Raw genomic sequence first — 18,546 nt, 5'->3', positions numbered from 1 at the left:
TCCTTTGTCCATATGTATTAGTCATGTGCCCAAGTCCTCAAAAACTCTTCTTGGGAGATCTCTGGCCCCTTTCCAAGGTTTTTTCAACTGAAAGCATTCAGCTCAGAGTCTAAGAAAATCACCAGAAGACATGGCCAGACTGACCTGTCTGTCCTTGGGAGCAATCTTTGGATATATGGAATTTGGGACGCCAAATTCTAATTTTGGCCATGGACCATGGACATGAAGGTTGGTTCTTTTCCGTAGGAAGGAAGGAACAGAGCCCCAGTGTTTGCCAGGCAGAAGAGAGTGACCACCAGAGGACAAGGCCAGCCAGAAGTGGCAGGTTTTTTTCTGAGAGAAACCCTTGCATATAGGAAAATTTTTAGAGAGAATACCAATTTTGGAAATGGACATTTAAAAAGAGGGACAGTTCTTTTCTATAGCAAGGAAAGCACGGAGCCCCAGTTTTCCAGGAGCTGATGAGAGGCAGCCCTTGACATCCCAACATCAGCCAGACCTGTCAGGGGCCCTGGGAGGCCAAGCCAGCCAGACCTATTCCATGTTCCCTCACTTCCATGGGGCCCCACATTGTCCCAGTGGTCTCCATGGGAAGGGAAGAACCCAGCCCCAGTGTTGCAGGGGTAGTCACCAGAGGTCCAGGCCACCCAGGCTTGATGGTACTGGCAGATTGTGCCTGGGAGCAATCCTTGGATATACAGAATTTTGGAGGTGGAATCCCAATTTCAGACATGGACACCTGGAGGATAAGGATGGTTGTTTTCCATTGGAAAGAAAGCACGGAACACTGATTCAACAGTGACATTTGGGGATCTATGGGAAGCATTGGGGATCGTTTCTGCACCTCGTGACCCAACAGGAGCTTCTCTAATAAACTTTGCCTGAAGCTCCCACTGTGCCCATGACAGGAACCCATGTGAGTGTCTGGGACATCCCGGCTCTTTGGCATCCTGGGAACTCCTGGGATGTCACCATGGAATGGCTGTGACTGCCTCTGACCACAGGGCTCTTTACCATCCCAGAAACGCCTGGGAGGTCTCCATGGAGCCCCTGTCTCTGTGTGTGACATTCCAGCTCTGGAACAGCCTGGAGATTCATGGAACCCTTCTGAGGGCCTGTGACAAATCTGATCCTTAGTAGGCAACCATCACCAGTCCACTGTTGCTATGGGCAGTTTCCATGGACACCATCACCAGCCCCCTGTTCCTATGCTCAGTCCCTTGGCAGCTCCATGGAGACCCCATGCCAGGGGTGGTTTCCATGGCCACCAAGGCTGGCACCTGCTGGGATGCTCGGTTTCCACGGGCCGGGCTTCAGGAATGGGATTCCCCAATTTCCTGCTCCTGCTAAAACCGCGCTGTCCTCGCTGCCCTCCCGCCTGCCATGGAAAGCACAAAAGGCAAAGATCCCGGGCTGGGAGAAGAACAATTTATTGGGAACAGCAACGAGATAAAGAACAAACAGGAACAGAAACAATATTGATAACAGAAGGGATAAATAAAACTGTTTACAGAAAAAACTACAACATCAACAACTAGTTCTTCCTGGCAATGTATTTCCTCCTGTCTGGAAAGGACACCCTTTTCCTCAGGGGGAGAGAGAGAGAGTCCCTTTCCTGCCCCTGGCAATGACCTGAGGTGGGAGTGAATGTAATGACAGGGCCATGGCCAGACCCTCATGTTCTCCAACCCCACATCATGTCATTGGCAGGGGCAGGAAAAGAAACAGGTGTCTTCCCAGCATGGATCATGGGGAACATGGATCACCAGGGCTCTGACCAACGTGGTGTCTCCAATGGGGGATAAAGCTGGAGCGGTTCATGAAGCTGTTCCTGCAGTTGGGGCATGTGCAGGGCTTCTTTTACTGGTGCCTCCGTTGGTGTTTTGTCAAGTGAGAGCTGCTGGTGAAGCTCTTCCCACACTGGGGACACTCGTAGGGCCTCTCCCCAGTGTGGATGCGCCGGTGGGTGACGAGGGTGGAGTTGTGCTTGAAGCCCTTCCCGCAGTCGGGGCAGAGGAAGGGCCTCTCATCCGTGTGAATGCGCTGGTGCTGGAGGAGCTGAGAGCTGGTGTGAAACCTCTTCCCACACTCGGGGCACTTGTAGGGCCGCTCCCCACTGTGGATCATTTGGTGGATGTTCATTTGGGTCTTCCTACTAAAGGTCATCCCACATTCCCCGCAGTTGTATGGCCTTTCCCCAGTGTGGATCCTCTGGTGGCAGATCAAGAGAGATTTCTGCCTAAATCTCTTCCCACATTCCCCACATTCATAGGGTCGTTCCCTGGTGTGGGTCTTCTGATGGGAGATCAGGTTAGAGTTCTGGCTGAAGCTCATCCCACATTCCCCACACTCATAGGGCTTCTCCTGGGTGTGGATCCGCTGGTGCCTGATGAGGTGGGAGTTGCGCTTGAAGCCCTTCCCACAGTCAGGGCAGCAGAAGGGCCTCTCATCCGTGTGAATGCACTCATGCAGGAGGAGATCAGAGCTGGTGTAAAACCTCTTCTGACACTGGGGACACTCGTAGGGCCTCTCCCTCTCCCCAGCGTGGATGCGCTGGTGGGTGATGAGGGTGGAGTTGTGCTTGAAGCCCTTCCCACAGTTGGGGCAGCGGAAGGGCCTCTCCTCAGTGTGAATCTGCTGGTGCTGGAGGAGACTGGAGCTGGTCTGAAACCTCTTCTGACACTCAGGACACTCGTAGGGCCTCTCCCCAGTGTGGATGCGTTGGTGGATGATGAGGGCAGAGCTGCAGCTGAAGCCTTTCCCACACTCCCCACACTCGTAGGGCCATTCCCCAGTGTGGATCATCTGGTGGCTGATCAGGGTGCTGCTCTGCCTGAAGCTCTTCCCACACTCCAAGCACTTGTGGGGCTTCTCCCCATCATGAAGCTGCCCATGGACCACCAGCTCTGAGCTCTGGCTGAAGCTCTGTCCACCTTCCTGGCTCAGGTTGGGTCTTTCCTCCTAAGAGCACCCTGGGCTGGGTTTGGAGCCCCTCCTCCTGTGGGATCTCTGGGGATTTTCCTCCCCATTGGATTCCTGTGCCCTGGAGCCACTAAAAATGGCCTCTTCCATGAGGTTCTGCTGTGGGGATTTGTCCTCCCTGGTCTCCATCCTCACCTCCTTCTCTGGGGGAGGAAGGACAAGGGGAGGATGGGATTTGCCTCCGTGCCACAGGGAAGGGGAAGGAGATCCCCCCAGTGCATCCCCAGCAGGACGGGGTTGGCAGCAGGGTTGTCCTGCAGCCGGGGGCTGTGCTAGGCTGGGAGATGGAGCAGGAGAGAGGGGGAAAGGGGCACTGACTTCCTCCTCACCTGCCTGCGTGTCCCGGGGCTCCTTCCTCTTCCTTGCAGCCTCCTCCTCCATCTGGCAAAGGTTTGGGGATGTGAAATCCTGTTTTGGGAGGAAAGCAAGGGATGAGCGCATTGAATTTTTACTGGTTTGAAGACAAACCTTGGGGAGAGTCTAAACCAGAATTACAATTTAATAAGAAAAGAAGATCAAGGCAATGATACAGAAACACTGCCTTAAACTGACAGAGTCAGGATATAACCTGACACCCTGTTGGTCAGGGTGGTGGCAGCAGTCCCATTAAATGGTGGCTGCAGTCCTGTGGGAGTGATGAGCGTGATTCTGTCCAAGCAGTGATCCTGTAGAAGTGTCTGGTCTTCCTCTGAAGGTCCAGTGGTGGTTCTGGAGCTCTTGTCCTCTGGGAATCCAGTCGGCAAGCTGCTCCTGGTGTTGCAAGGCTCAGCTTATATCCAGGTAGGAATGCTTGGATCCTCCCCCTGGGCGGAGCATCCCACAATGGGAAGATGGAATTTTATCAGTCCTGAAGTGACACTCAATGGCCCATTCCCAGAAGATATCTCCCCTGGAGGGCGTTATCAGGGCTGAGTCATGGAAGAGATCAAGAACCCTGCCCCACCTGTTTATAGCAGTTGATGAAGATGGGCATTGAAAACATGCATTGGGTTCCATCTTACATTGCAGCCTGAAACAGTGGGGGAATCCCTGCTCAGGGGGTGAACACCACCCCCCTTACCCAAACTGGCTCAGGTGTAAAACCCCCACCCCGGGAAGGCCACACACACAGGGGACAATGTCACACTTGCCCTGCCCCAGGGGAGGTCTCTGTCCCTGTCACTCCCTTGCTCTTCCCCCTTTACTCTTTCTTTCCATCTCTCTCTTTACCCCGCATTTACTGTTCAATAAAATCCACTTTGGATTTGGTCTCATTAGCACTTTAATTGGGGCAGAGGCATCTCTCTAACAATTTTACTAACCTGATTGTGATATTATTTTGGCACAGTGAGTTCAGGGCACTGTTCTCTGACCCCAAGTGACTTTGACAACAGCATTGTTCCCTCCTCTGAGGAGGTTGTGGTTCTCTCTGGAGGAACTCTTGGAAACTTGGACGCAGCTTCCTCTGAGCAACTTACAGGAGAACTGATGAGGAAAATGGCTGTTGTCGGTGGCCAGTGTAAAGAAAATATTTTGATGCCCTTTCTTGAACAGCTTGTTAAAATCACTGGAGGAAAGGGAGAAAAAATACCAGCGAAACTAACAAGGTTCATTCACCCCAAGGTGAGGAACACAGGGCTGCTGAAAGTCTCAAAGAAGCCCAGCTCAAGCAGCTAAATTCCCAAATAACTCCCAAATTCACAGGCTGGTGGGCTTTGCCAAGTGTGAGAATCATTTGTCTCATTGTCCCTGTCACCTTTGTGACAGCTACACAGAGCTTTCCCTTCCTTTTCATACTCTATATTGGGCCGAATTTCCACCTTTCTTTTATCAGAATGCGCCAGCAGCGGAGCTGGAGCTGTGCAGAAACCAGTGGAAATTGGAATTGCCACAGAATTGCTTGTACTTCAGTTTATTAATGTTTGGGATTTGTTTGCATTTCCATCACAATTGTGTTTAGGGAAGAGCAACTTCAAGGCATTTTATGTAGGGTTAAGTTTGATTTCTGTCAAGAAACAATTTTACTTTGTCCGGTGCCCAGTGGATGCTCAAGGGGTCTCTGAGCCTCTCACACTGGGGGATGCTTGGGAGGGGCTTGGGAGGGTTTGTCCCCATCCCTGTGACCCCAGGCCATTCCCCAGGGGTGTCCCTGTCCCTGTCACCCCAGGCCATTCCCCAGGGCTGTCCCTGTCACCCCAGGCCATTCCCCAGGGGTGTCCCTGTCCCTGTCACCCCAGGCCATTCCCCAGGGGTCTCCATCATTCTCACCCAGGGAATGCCTGGGGGGTCTCCCTCCCTCTCTCCCCTGTGCCAGGGGGTGCTCGGGGCAGTCTCTGTCCCTCTCAGCCCAGGGGATGCTCGGGGCTCTCTGTCCCCTGGCCCTGGGGGATGCTCGGGGGGTCTCCATCCCTCTGGCCTCAGGCAATGCCTGTGCAGGGCTGGGCACCAGGGGCTCTGTGTCCCTCTCACCGCTGAGGCTGCTCGGGGCTGGGGGGGCTCTGCCACCTTCTCACCCCTGGCGAGGCCGGGGGGGTCTCTGTCCCTCTCAGCCCTGCTGGGACCCCACCCAAACATCATCGGGGTCACAGGGACAGAGACACCCCCAAAGCCCCAGAAGGGCTGAACCTGGGATTTGGTTTGGGGCTGAGGATTTAGGAAGGGGCTGGAATTGGGGCTGGGCTTGGAGTTGGGGCTGAGATTTGGATTAGAGCTGGGATTGGGGTTAAGGCTAGACATGGGATTGGCTTTAGGGCTGGGGTTGGGATTGGGTCTGGGGCTAGATGAGTTTGGGGCTGGGATGGGATTAAATACAGAACTGTGAGTGTGTCTGAACATGGAGTGAGATTGAGACCAGGATCAGGGTCAGGTTTGGGACTGAGCTCACCCAGAGCAGGACAGGAGGGGATGTCAGTGTGGGAAGGTTTGGGGAAAATACTGATTTGGGGAGAAACAAGGTATGAATGCCTTGGGTTGGGGATTCCTCCCAACCAAGTCCATCTCTAGAAGTCACATGATGTCCATAAAAACCTCCAAAAATCAAGAGTGAATAAAAAAAGCGCCACCAGGAGTGTCCCATTTCCAGTCTCATCCCTCTGGGGTTCTGGTGGTCCCCTGTCTCTGGGCTGTTGGGGATCCCATGGGTCCTGGGGATCCCCCCCTCTCCAGGGTCCTGCTAAGGGATGCAGGTGGATTTTGGGGTCCCAAGGTCCCTCTCTCCAGCCTCCCCTCAATCCAGCCTCTTGGGCTTCCCCCCTCTTCCAACCACCCTGTCCTGCTTTAGGGCAAATTTGGGAGAAAACCTCCAAAAGGAGTTTCCTCTGGAATGCAGATTCAGCAGCCCCACCCTCAGCCAGTTCGGGAAAATATTTCCTTGGATAAAAGTGGAAAAAAACACTTTATTTAACAGGCAAAGCATTCACCAGCACAAAAATTGAACAATATTAAGCAATAAAACCTCCTGCTGCTGGAAAATAGGTGACAAACTCCGAAAGTCCCTCCTTGGGCTGGGGCTTGGCTCACTCAGTGTCTTATCAGTCTCTTATCACTCTCTTATCAGTCTCTTATCAGTCTCTTATCAGTCCCTCCTGTATTGGAAATGCCGCGACCCAGGCTCAGCCCAGTGGGCCATAGGTGGGAGATGCCGGTGGTGTTCTGCGTGTTCAGTCCAGAGCAGGTTTAAACAGCTCCAAAGAAAAAGAAAAACCACAGTCCAGGGAACTTCTCTGCCTCAGAGAGCTAAACACTAACTAAAAGCAAAGGAGAGCTCAGTCCTGCCCTCTGTCCATCCAGGAGCCGGAATGTGGAGGAGTGAGTGCAGTGTATGAAAACAAACTGCAGCTTCTTCCTCCTCCCCTTGGCTCTCAGAACCAGCCTTAAAGGTGCAGAACTCATTTCTGGGCTAAACGGACCGATGGGGCACGAGCATCATGAAGTCACCCCAGGACGCGCCCCTGTCAGGGTCAGGGGGTCCCGTCCCCGCCTCATCTCTGGGCTGCCGGGGGTGCCCCAGCTCCGCTATCGCCCCTTCCCCTCTCCCCGCCCCGGGGGTCCCCCATTCCACAGCCCCGGCTCTCACGGGGATCCCCAAAACCAATGTCCCGCCCCGTCGGTACCGGGCCATCCCCACGTGGACCCCCCGGGACCCTCCCGAGGGGCGATCGCGGCTCCTCTGCCCCCGAAAAAGCTCCTCTTAGGGAGCCCGGAGATATCCGGGGCTCGAGTCCGGGATCTGCCGGCTCCGAACACGCTCCAAAAAAATCCTCCCAGAGACCCCTGGCTGGAGTTATTTGGGAATTGAGCTACTAGAGCTGGGCTTCTTGTGGGACTTTCAGCAGCCTTGTGTTTCTCACCCTGGAGTAAATGAACTCTATCAGTCACTCTGATATCATTTGCTCCCTTTCCTCCAGTGTTTTTAACAAACTTTTCAAAGAAGGACAACAAAATATTTTCTTTTTCACTGGCCACCCACGACAGCCATTTTCCTCATCAATCCTCCTGTAAGTTCCCCAGGAGGAAGGAGGGACTGTGTCCAAGTTTCCAAGAATTCTTCCAGGAAGAACCACAACCTCCTCAGAGGAGGGTACCATGCTGTTGTAAAAGGCACCTGGGGTCAGACAACAGTGCCTAAACTCACAGTGCCAGAATAATGTCACATTCTGGTTAAGAAAATTGTTAGAGAGATGCCTCTGCCCCAATTAAGGTGCTAACAAGACCAAATCCTACGTGCATTTTATTGAACAGTAAATGTGAGGTAGAGAGAGATGGAAAGAAAGAGAAAAGGGAGGGACAGCAAGGGAGTGAGAGGGACAGAGACCTCCCCTGGGGCAGGGCAAGTGTGACATTGTCCCCTGTGTGTGTGGCCTTCCCGGGGTGGGGGTTTTACACCTGAGCCAGTTTGGGTAAGGGGGGTGGTGTTCACCCCCTGAGCAGGGATTCCCCCACTGTTTCAGGCTGCAGTGTAAGATGGAACCAAATGCATGTTTGCAATCCCCATCTTCATCAACTGCTAGAAACAGGTGGGGCAGTGTTCTTGATCTCTTCCATGAATCAGCCCTGATAACGCCCTCCAGGGGAGATATCTTCTGGGAATGGGCCATTGAGTGTCACTGCAGGACTGATAAAATTCCATCATCCCATTGTGGGATGCTCCGCCCAGGGGGAGGATCCAAGCATTCCTACCTGCATATAAGCTGAGCCTTGCAACACCAGGAGCAGCTTGCCTACTGGATTCCCAGAGGACAAGAGCTCCAGAACCACCCCTGGACCTTCAGAGGAAGACCAGGGCATTCTACAGGATCACTGCTTGGACAGAATCACGTTCATCACTCACACAGGACTGCAGCCACCATTGAATGGGACTGCTGCCACCAGCCTGACCAGCAACAGGGTGTCAGGTTATATCCTGACTCTGTCAGTTTAAGGCAGTGTTTCTGTATCATTGCCTTGATCTTCATTTTCTTATTAAATTGTAATCCTGGTTTAGACCCTCCCCAGGTTTGCCTTCAAACAAGTACAAAATTCAATGCGCTCATCCCTTGCTTTCCTCCCAAAACAGGATTTCACATCCCCAAACTTTTGCCAGATGGAGGAGGAGTCTGCAAGGAAGAGGAAGGAGCCCCGGGACATTCAGGAAGGTGAGGAGGAAGTCAGTGCCCCTTTCCCCCTCTCTCCTGCTCCATCTCCCAGCCCAGCACAGCCCCCGGCTGCAGGACAACCCTGCTGCCAACCCCGTCCTGCTGGGGATGCACTGGGGGGATCTCCTTCCCCTTCCCTCTGGCACGGAGGCAAATCCCATCCTCTCCTTGTCCTGCCTCCCCCCGGGAAGAAACTGAGGATGGAGACCAGGGAGGAGAAATCCCCACAGCAGAAACTCATGGATGAGGCCATTTTGAGTGACTCCAGGGCACAGGAATCCAATGGGGAGGAAAATCCCCAGAGATCCCATAAGAGGAGGGGCTGCAAACCCAGCCCAGGGTGCTCTGAGGAGGAAAGACCCACCCTGAGCCAGGAAGGTGGACAGAGCTTCAGCCAGAGCTCAGAGCTGGTGGCCCATGAGCAGCTTCATGATGGGGAGAAGCCCCACAAGTGCTTGGAGTGTGGGAAGAGCTTCAGGCAGAGCAACACCCTGATCAGCCACCAGATGATCCACACGGGGGAATGGCCCTACGAGTGTGGGGAGTGTGGGAAGGGCTTCAGCTGCAGCTCTGCCCTCATCACCCACCAACGCATCCACACTGGGGAGAGGCCCTACGAGTGTCCTGAGTGTCAGAAGAGGTTTCAGACCAGCTCCAGTCTCCTCCAGCACCAGCAGATTCACACTGAGGAGAGGCCCTTCCGCTGCCCTGACTGTGGGAAGAGCTTCAAGCGCAACTCCACCCTCATCACCCACCAGCGCATCCACGCCGGGGAGAGGGAGAGGCCCTACGAGTGTCCCCAGTGTCAGAAGAGGTTTTAAACCAGCTCTGATCTCCTCCAGCATCCGCAGATTCACACGGATGAGAGGCCCTTCCGCTGCCCTGACTGTGGGATGGGCTTCAAGCGCAACTCCCACCTCATCAGGCACCAGCGGATCCACACCGGGGAGAAGCCCTACAAGTGTGGGGGATGTGGGATGAGCTTCAGCCAGAACTCTAACCTGATCTCCCACCAGAAGACCCACACCAGGGAACGACCCTATGAATGTGGGGAATGTGGGAAGAGATTTAGGCAGAAATCTCTCTTGATCTGCCACCAGAGGATCCACACTGGGGAAAGGCCATACAACTGTGGGGAATGTGGGATGACCTTTAGTAGGAAGACCCAAATGAACATCCACCAAATGATCCACACTGGGGAGCGGCCCTACCAGTGCCCCGAGTGTGGGAAGAGGTTTCACACCAGCTCTCAGCTCCTCCAGCACCAGCGAATTCACACGGATGAGAGGCCCTTCCTCTGCCCTGACTGCAGGAAGGGCTTCAAGCACAACTCCACCCTCGTCACCCACCGGCGCATCCACACTGGGGAGAGGCCCTACGAGTGTCCCCAGTGTGGGAAGAGCTTCACCAGCAGCTCTCACTTGACCAGACACCAACGGAGGCACCAGTAAAAGAAGCCCTGCACATGCCTCAACTGCAGGAACATCTTCATGCACCACTCCAGCTTCATCCCCCATTGGAGACACCACGTTGGTCAGAGCCCTGGTGATCCATGTTCCCTGTGATCCATGCTGGGAAGACACCTGTTTCTTTTCCTGCCCCTGCCAATGACATGATGTGGGGTTGGAGAACATGGGGGTCTGGCCATGGCCCTGTCATTACATTCACTCCCACCTCAGGTCATTGCCAGGGGCAGGAAAGGGACTCTCTCTCTCTCCCCCTGAGGAAAAGGGTGTCCTTTCCAGACAGGAGGAAATACATTGCCAGGAAGAACTAGTTGTTGATGTTGTAGTTTTTTCTGTAAACAGTTTTATTTATCCCTTCTGTTATCAATATTGTTTCTGTTCCTCTTTGTTCTTTATCTCGTTGCTGTTCCCAATAAATTGTTCTTTTCCCAGCCTGGGATCTTTGCCTTTTGTGCTTTCCATGGGAGGCGGGAGGGCAGCGAGGGCAGCGCGGTTTTAGCGGGAGCAGGAAATTGGGGAATCCCATTCCTGAAGCCCGGCCCGTGGAAACCGAGCATCCCAGCTGGTGCCAGCCTTGGTGGCCATGGAAACCACCTCTGGCATGGGGTCTCCATGGAGCTGCCAAGGGACTGAGCATAGCAACAGGGGGCTGGTGATGGTTGCTATGGAAACTGCCCATAGCAACAGTGGACTGGTGATGGTTGCCTACTAAGGATCAGATTTGTCACAGGCCCTCAGAAGGGTTCCATGGGGACTTTCCAAGAATCTCCAGGCTGTTCCAGAGCTGGAATGTCACAGGCAGAGACAGGGGCTCCATGGAGACCTCCCAGGCGTTTCTGGGATGGTAAAGAGCCCTGTGGTCAGAGGCAGTCACAGCCATTCCATGGTGACATCCCAGGAGTTCCCAGGATGCCAAAGAGCCGGGATGTCCCAGACACTCACATGGGTTCCTGTCATGGGCACAGTGGGAGCTTCAGGCAAAGTTTATTAGAGAAGCTTCTGTTGGGTCACGAGGTGCAGAAACGATCCCCAATGCTTCCCATAGATCCCCATATGTCACTCTTGAATCAGTGTTCCGTGCTTTCTTTCCAATGGAAAACAACCATCCTTATCCTCCAGGTGTCCATGTCTGAAATTGGGATTCCACCTCCAAAATTCTGTATATCCAAGGGTTGCTCCCAGGCACAATCTGCCAGTACCATCAAGCCTGGGTGGCCTGGACCTCTGGTGGCTGCCCCTGCAACACTGGGGCTGGGTCCTTCCCTTCCCATGGAGATCACTGGGACACTGTGGGGACCTCATGGAACCAAGGGGATCATTGTGGCACCACTGGAGCCCATGGAACCAAGGGGCCATGGTGACACAGTGGGGTTTCATGGAACCCAGAGACCATTATGGCTCTGTGGGGCCTGATGGAACAATGGAGACCATTGGGACCCTTCAGGGCCTGGTGTCACCAGGGGGGCATTATGACACCTCATGGAAGGGCCTCATGGAAGCAAGTGACCATTGGGACACTGTGGGGCCCCATGGAACTGAGGGAACATGGAACAGGCCTGGCTGGTTTGGCCTCCCAGGGGCCACCTGACAGGTCTGGCTGATGTTGGGATGTCAAGGGCTGCCTCTCATCAGCTCCTGGAACACTGGGGCTCTGTGCTTTTCTTGCTATAGAAAAGAACCATCCCTCTTTGTAAATGTCCATTGCCAAAATTGGTATTCTCTCAAAAAATTTTCCTATATGCAAGGGTTTCTCTCAGAAAAAAACCTGCCACTTCTGGCTGCCTTGTCCTCTGGTGGTCACTCTCTTCTGCCTGGCAAACACTGGGGCTCTGTTCCTTCCTTCCTATGGAAAAGAATGAACATTCATGTCCAGGGTCCATGGCCAAAATGAGAATTTGGCTTCCCAAATTCCACATGTCCAAAGATTGCTCCCAGACAAAAGTAGCCAGGACAGACAGGTCAGGCTGGCCCTATCCTCTGGTGATTTTCTTATATTCTGAGCTGAATGCTTTCAGTTGAAAACACCTTGGGGAGGGCCCAGAGATCTCCCAAGAAGTGTTTTTGAGGTCTTGGGCACATGAACACTACATATGGACAAAGGAACTCTGTGCTCTGTGATGTTGTGAGGGTTTTGCATCACAGAAGTGATGTTCTAAGAGAAGCTGCTAGCAGTTTCCTCCGTGTCTGACAAAAAAACCAATCAGTAATCAGCTTTGAGAATTGACAATCTGTTAAACCACGAAAGAAACTGTACACGCCTCTGTGAAGACACATGTTAAAGATGGGAAAGCCTGGGAGGGTCTCTTTCCCTTCTGGCTGGCACAGAGGTAACAAGGCTGACCCGGCCCCGTCTCAGCCAGGCCGGGCCGGGCGGCTCCTGCCGTGGGGCCGGGCCCCTTCCCAGGGACCCCGCCAGGCCCCATCGGCTGCCGGGCAGGGCAGGGGAGGCCGCGGGGCCGAGGCCGGGCCGGGCCATGGCTGCAGTTGGGAACATCTGGGCCCTGCTGAGCCCTGCCCCGCCGCCAGCCCGGGCCCAGCCAGGATCCGCCGGGCCCCAGGAGCAGCCCCGGGCCGGGCCGGCTCGGCCAAGATTCTGCCACCCTTGGGCTTCAGCCGCAAGCCCCGGGCAGGGGCAGGAAAAGCCATCGGCCCCGGCCGTGCTGCTGCTGTGCTCTGGCCTGGCTGCTGAGGTCCTGGCCCTGCCCCAGCGCGGCCCATCCTGACACAGCCCCAGTGCAGCCGCTGCAGAAACCTCCATCATAAAACAGCTCCGGCCGCAAGCACCGAGCCCGGCCGGGGTCACGGAACCATCTGCAGGCCCCGGGTGAGATATGAACTCTTTCAGTGCTTCCATCCTCCCTCCAGTGAGAGAAAAGGACAAACTGCAGGCACACAGAGGAGCAACATGAAGACACCGAGGTCGCTGAAGAGGAAGTTGAGCCCCAGATGGGAGGGATGAGGAGATGCCTTGATCTGGGGGCTGAAATCCTCTTGTAAAGCTATGGGGAAGGATGTAATTGATACATCAGACTCTCTTTTTCCCTATAACTAATTTAAAATATGGGGAGATGACTTGTTCAGCAAAAACCTCCATGCTAAAGTAAGCAAATGATAAGTAGCTGTGATCCCATGAGAAGTTTAAACAGAGAAAGAGAGAAGAGTAATGAGATCCTGTGCTATCAGGGAGAGAAGAAGAAGATCTCTGTTCTCAGAGATGAAGATGATTTCAGAAATAGGTGAAGAGAATCTTTGCTCTTGAACAGCTCATCTTTAAACTCAAACCCCATAAGTTGACATTGCCCATAAACACAGCTGTGGGGAAAGCTGTGAAAAATGGGAGGGACTTCACAATTGCAGATTTTCTGGGCACCTGGTATTCATGGGAATTGAGAGCCACGAGAGAACTTTTTTCTTATGGAGAAGTCTCCATAGCATGAAAGAGAGACTCCTCTGCCTAAGTGAACTGAAGAAAGACTGTTCTAGATGGTGTAAACTGACTGAAACTTTCAGGTTTTGTCTCCTTACATTGTCAGTAAGAAAGAAAAGGTTGTAGGGAGAGGAGAAGTGTTCAGATTCTTATTATTCTTTCTTCTATTCACTGATAATAAACTTTTCAATATACCCCTTTAAAATTTTGAGCCTACTTTGCCTTTCTCCTAATCCTATCTCACAGCAGGAAATGAGTAAATATATTACAGTGAGTGCAATGGTAATTAGCCAACACTGATCCCACTGCACTAATAGATGCATTGGCTGAGAAATCTCAAATTAGCAAACCAAACTCACTCCAGATACATTCCTGATAAACTGCATTAGAGCAGAGGGAAATCAAGGCGGAGCCATGGTTTGTCAGGACTTGCTGCATCCTGATGAGCACTGTGGTGCATTTGGAGCTGAGCCCTGGAACCTCAGGGCCTGAGAGGAGATTGCAAAAACCTTTCCAGGAGTCAAAGTCAGAGGAAAACCCAAAAGTGTCTCAGAGCTTGAATGGGTCAAACTGAGGTTCATCCCCAACACAGGCTCCTCCTGGACTCCTTGGAGGAGAGAACTGGAGGCCAGGATTGACCAAAAACCTTTCAGAGTCTCAATGTGGAAAGGAAATTCCAAACTACCTTAAAAATTTTGAGAAGCTCAAAGCATTACTGAGCCCCACTGAGTGCCAATGCAAAGCTCTCCAGGGACTCATTAAAGCAGATAATTGGAGCCATGATTGCACAAACCTCTCACAGAGTCTGTATCAAAAGGGAAACACCAAGTACCTTCAAATAACTGAAGTACCCTGAAGTATTAATGAGCCCCAGTGAGTGTTGTTACTGACAAAGCCTCTCCAGGGACTAATTACAGCAGATAATTGGAGGCCATGATTGCACAAACCTCTCAGAGACTCCAAGGCAAAAGCCAAAGCCAAAGTCCTTTGAAAAAGCTGCAGTCCCTGCAGGGAGCATGAAGGAGCCCCCAGGGCCATTGCTGAGCAAGGCTCCCCAGGGACTCCTTGCAGCAGATCCTTGAGGCCACTGGGATGTGGGCTAGGGGGGGATGCTGAGGGCAGCACAAGGGGCTGACAGTGCCCAGCCTGGCTGGGGCTGGGCCAGGAGGCCCCAGGGCCTCAGGACAAGGTGTCTCCTCCCAGCCCTTGCTGGCACAGACCCTGCTGTGCCCCAGGGCACCAAGACTTGGCTTCTCTTTGTCCCCACCTGTCATCACTGCCTGCAGTTCTCTGCTCTGCCTGGGACCTGGGGACACTTGCTCAGTCGTGTCCCTCACTGGGACCATTAAAAGTCCAAGAAAGTTTGGAGTTGGATTCTGCCTTGGAGCTCTGGAGAGGTTTCTTCAGCTCCCTCTCAGGGCCTGAGCACAAAGCCCCAGAGGCTGATTAAAGTCCTTGTGCTGTGTCTGTGCTGCTGAGCTGGGCTGGGCTCCTGGCACAGAGGCAGCTCCTGCTCACCAAGAAGAGCTTCAAAAGCACATTTCTCTGGATGAGCAGCTCTTGTGCCAGCCCAGCAGGGCTGGGGCACTGCCTGCAGCCAGCCCGGGCACAGCCCAGAGGCACAGAGAGCTTCAATCAGTCAGGGCTGGGAAGGGGCTGAGAAGTGCCTGGGGCACAATCACTGCCAGCCCTTGGCACAGGAACCTCTGGCTGCAGGACAATGCAGCTGCAGCTCCTGGAGCCATCTCCTGCAGCTGGAACATGCCAATGCCTGCAGAGCCTGTGAGTCCATTCTCTGCTTGTCTCTTGTGCAGAGCAGCCAGGGGTGCCCAGGGCTGTCCTGCAGAGCAGGGTCCTGCAGCCCAGGGCGCTGTGCTGGGGCAGGGACTCTGCTGCCTGCCAGGGACAGCTCTCAGCCAGCCCTGGCAGCTGCTCCCAGCACTGGGGGACAAGATCTGGGTGGGGGGAGGCAGCTGGTGAGGCATGGAAGTGTTCTCCTTGTGTGGGGAGGATGCTGCATTGTTCAGGGCTGCTCCCAGCATGGCATTTAACTGCAGAACATTTCCAAATAGATTATACAGGGTGCACAGTGAGGCAGGGGCTGCATAAAGGGGAAAATCCTGCTTTTTTATTCTACTGCTCAGGGTTGCTGGTATGGGAAACTGCTCATAGATATTATTCTCCCAATTCAGGTTAATAAGAATAAAAATTTTATTTCTCAGATCTTACAAAACAACGGAGTTATAGAAATCAGCACAGGGCCCCTCACAGGCAGCATCAGTGTTGCTTTTCCAGCCTCCTCAGGGTTGCTCTGACGTTGCCATCAGAGCCTGCAGAGCCAGAGCTGCCCCTGGGCAGTGCCTGAGCTGGGAGGGCTCTGCAGGGCAGAGCTGAGCCCCCAGGGCTGGGCTGGGCTCTGGCAGCACTGGCAGGGCCCAGCCCTGGGCACAGGGAAGCAGCTGCTGGCAGGGACAGCTCCAGGCAGCAGAGCCCTGGGCAGGCAGTGGGGGGAAAGTGCCCCCAGGCTGTGCTGGGATATTTCAAGTCCTCTCCAAACCCAACTATTCCATGATTACTTTTCTTACAGATCCTCATGCCAAGGCGACACAGCAAATGTCGAACAGCAGCTCCATCAGGCACTTCCTGCTGCTGGCATTGGCAGACACGCGGCAGCTGCAGCTCCTGCACTTCTGCCTCTTGCTGGGCATCTCCCTGGCTGCCCTCCTGGGCAACGGCCTCATCATCAGCGCCGTAGCCTGCGGCCACCACCTGCACACGCCCATGTTCTTCTTCCTGCTCAACCTGGCCCTCGCTGACCTGGGCTCCATCTGCACCACTGTCCCCAAAGCCATGCACAATTCCCTCTGGGACACCAGCAACATCTCCTACACTGGATGCGCTGCACAGCTCTTTTTCTTCCTGTTCTTCATCTCAGCAGAGTTTTATTTGCTGACCATCATGTGCTACGACCGCTACATGTCCATCTGCAAACCCCTGCACTACGGGACCCTCCTGGGCAGCAGAGCTTGTGCCCACATGGCAGCAGCTGCCTGGGCCAGTGCCTTTCTCCATGCTCTCATGCACACAGCCAATACATTTTCCCTGCCCCTGTGCCATGGCAATGCCCTGGGTCAGTTCTTCTGTGAAATCCCACAGATCCTCAAGCTCTCCTGCTCACACTCAAACCTCAGGGAAGTGGGGCTCATTGCTGTTAGCTCCTGTTTATCATTTGGCTGTTTTGTGTTCATTGTTTTCTCCTATGTGCAGATTTTCAGGGCTGTGCTGAGGATCCCCTCTGAGCAGGGACGGCACAAAGCCTTTTCCACCTGCCTCCCTCACCTGGCTGTCGTCTCCCTGTTCCTCAGCAGTGTTATCTTTGCTCACCTGAAGCCCCCCTCCATGTCCTCCCCATCCCTGAATCTGGCCCTGTCAGTTCTGTACTCGGTGGTGCCTCCAGCCCTGAACCCCCTCATCTACAGCCTGAGGAACCAGGAGCTCAAGGCTGCAGTGTGGACACTGATGACTGGATGGTTACAGAAACATTAAACTGCTGGCCAATTTCTGAAAACTACTTGTAATAAAAGTCATCTTTGATACTTCTTGTTGGTTTCATCTTGGAGATTTTTTTTCTTTTTTTTACATTTTTCAGATTGTCCAAAATGAAATGTTAATGTTTCTGCCATGTCTCATTTTTATTCTCTCCACATTCCTTGTGGCCACAGACTGTGTCAATGAGGGGCTGTGCTCTCGGTGCCTTTAAAGCAACTAAAGGATCTCCCAGCAAAGTTTTTTCCAGAGATGCCCTTTTGTTGCCTTCTCTGGAGCTGCAGCAGCAATGTCTGTGTGCAGAGCTGGGGGCAGATCAGTGCTGGCACAAAAGCTCTGCTCCTGCTGGCCACACCATTCCTGATCCAGGCCAGGAGCCATTGGCCTTCTTGGCCACCTGGGCACACTGCTGCCTCATGTCCAGCCTGCTGTCCATCTGTCCCTGCAGGTCCCTTTCTGCCTGGCTGCTCTCCAGCCACTCTGTCCCCAGCCTGTAGCACTGGGCCAAATAGCAGGGCCTGGCACTTGGATTTGTTAAACCTCACGTTGTTGGATTCATCCCCTGGATCCAGCCTGTCCAAGTAACTGTGCAGAGCCCTCTGACCCTCCAGCAGATCAACACTCACATCCAGCTGTGTGACATTTGTGACGATGTCCTTGGTTCCATGGGGCCCCTCAGTGTCACAATGGCCTCTTGGTCACACCAGGCCCTGCACTGTCACACTGGCCTTCTTGGTTCCATGAGACCATGCAGAGTACAATGGTCTCCTTGGTTCCGTGGGGCTTCACAGTGTCACAATGTTCTCGTTGGTGCTGCAGTTTCACAGTGGACTCCTTGGTTCAATGGGGCCCCAGGGTGTCACAATGGCCCCATGGTCACATGAGGTCCCACACTGTCACCATGGTCTCTGTGCTTCCACAAGTCCCCTCAGTGTCACAATGGACTCCTTGTTTCCACAAGGCCACACAGTGTCACAACGTTCTTCCAGATCCCTTGAGGCCCCATCGTGTCACAGTGGCCCCTTGGTTACACAGGATCCTGCAGTGTCACACTGTCCCCTTGGTGCCATGAGGCCCCACAGTGTCAGAACGGCCCCTTGATTCCACTGGGCCCTGCAGTCTCCCAATGGTCCCCTTGGTTTAGCAGTGTCAAAATGGTGAAACCCCTTGGTTACACGAGGCCCTGCAGTGTCACAATGGCCTCTGTGGTTCCACGAGGACCCAGAGTGTCACGGGGCACTCCCTGGGTCCATTTGGCCCCACAGCACCACCATGGACCCCTGGTTCTGTGGGGCTGCACGGTGTCACCATGGTCCTCTAAGTTCCACGAGGCCCTGCAGTGTCACAATGGCCCCAGAGTGTCCCAATCATCAGAGAATGACAGAATCAAATAGGCTGGAAAAGACCTTTGGGATCATCAAGTCCAAGCAATGCCCTAATAGTGCCTTGTCACCCAGACCATGCCACTGAGTGCCACTGGAGAGGGACAGTGACTCTGCCACCTCCCCCCTGG

The 18,546-nt window shown here is 53.7% G+C and overlaps 2 protein-coding genes across 2 annotated transcripts in view; both read left to right on the top strand.

Annotated features, from left to right (window-relative positions):
• LOC143692471 (uncharacterized) overlaps window positions 1-18,546 on the top strand; it is a 314,059-nt gene that overhangs the window by 252,576 nt on the left and 42,937 nt on the right. Inside the window, 1 exon segment of the mRNA XM_077172703.1 lies at window positions 8,973-9,986. Within this exon segment, the coding sequence (XP_077028818.1) occupies window positions 8,973-9,986 (1,014 nt within the window).
• On the top strand, window positions 16,101-17,033 carry LOC143692510 (olfactory receptor 14A16-like). Its single transcript, XM_077172750.1, has one exon. It carries the CDS (start codon window positions 16,101-16,103, stop codon window positions 17,031-17,033), a length of 933 nt encoding a protein of 310 aa, XP_077028865.1.

The sequence above is a fragment of the Agelaius phoeniceus genome (genome assembly GCF_051311805.1).
Source record: "Agelaius phoeniceus isolate bAgePho1 chromosome W unlocalized genomic scaffold, bAgePho1.hap1 SUPER_W_unloc_1, whole genome shotgun sequence".
Classification (NCBI taxonomy): domain Eukaryota; kingdom Metazoa; phylum Chordata; class Aves; order Passeriformes; family Icteridae; genus Agelaius; species Agelaius phoeniceus.
Note: the sequence above shows the minus strand (reverse complement) of the source record. Positions and strands in the feature narration are given on the sequence as shown.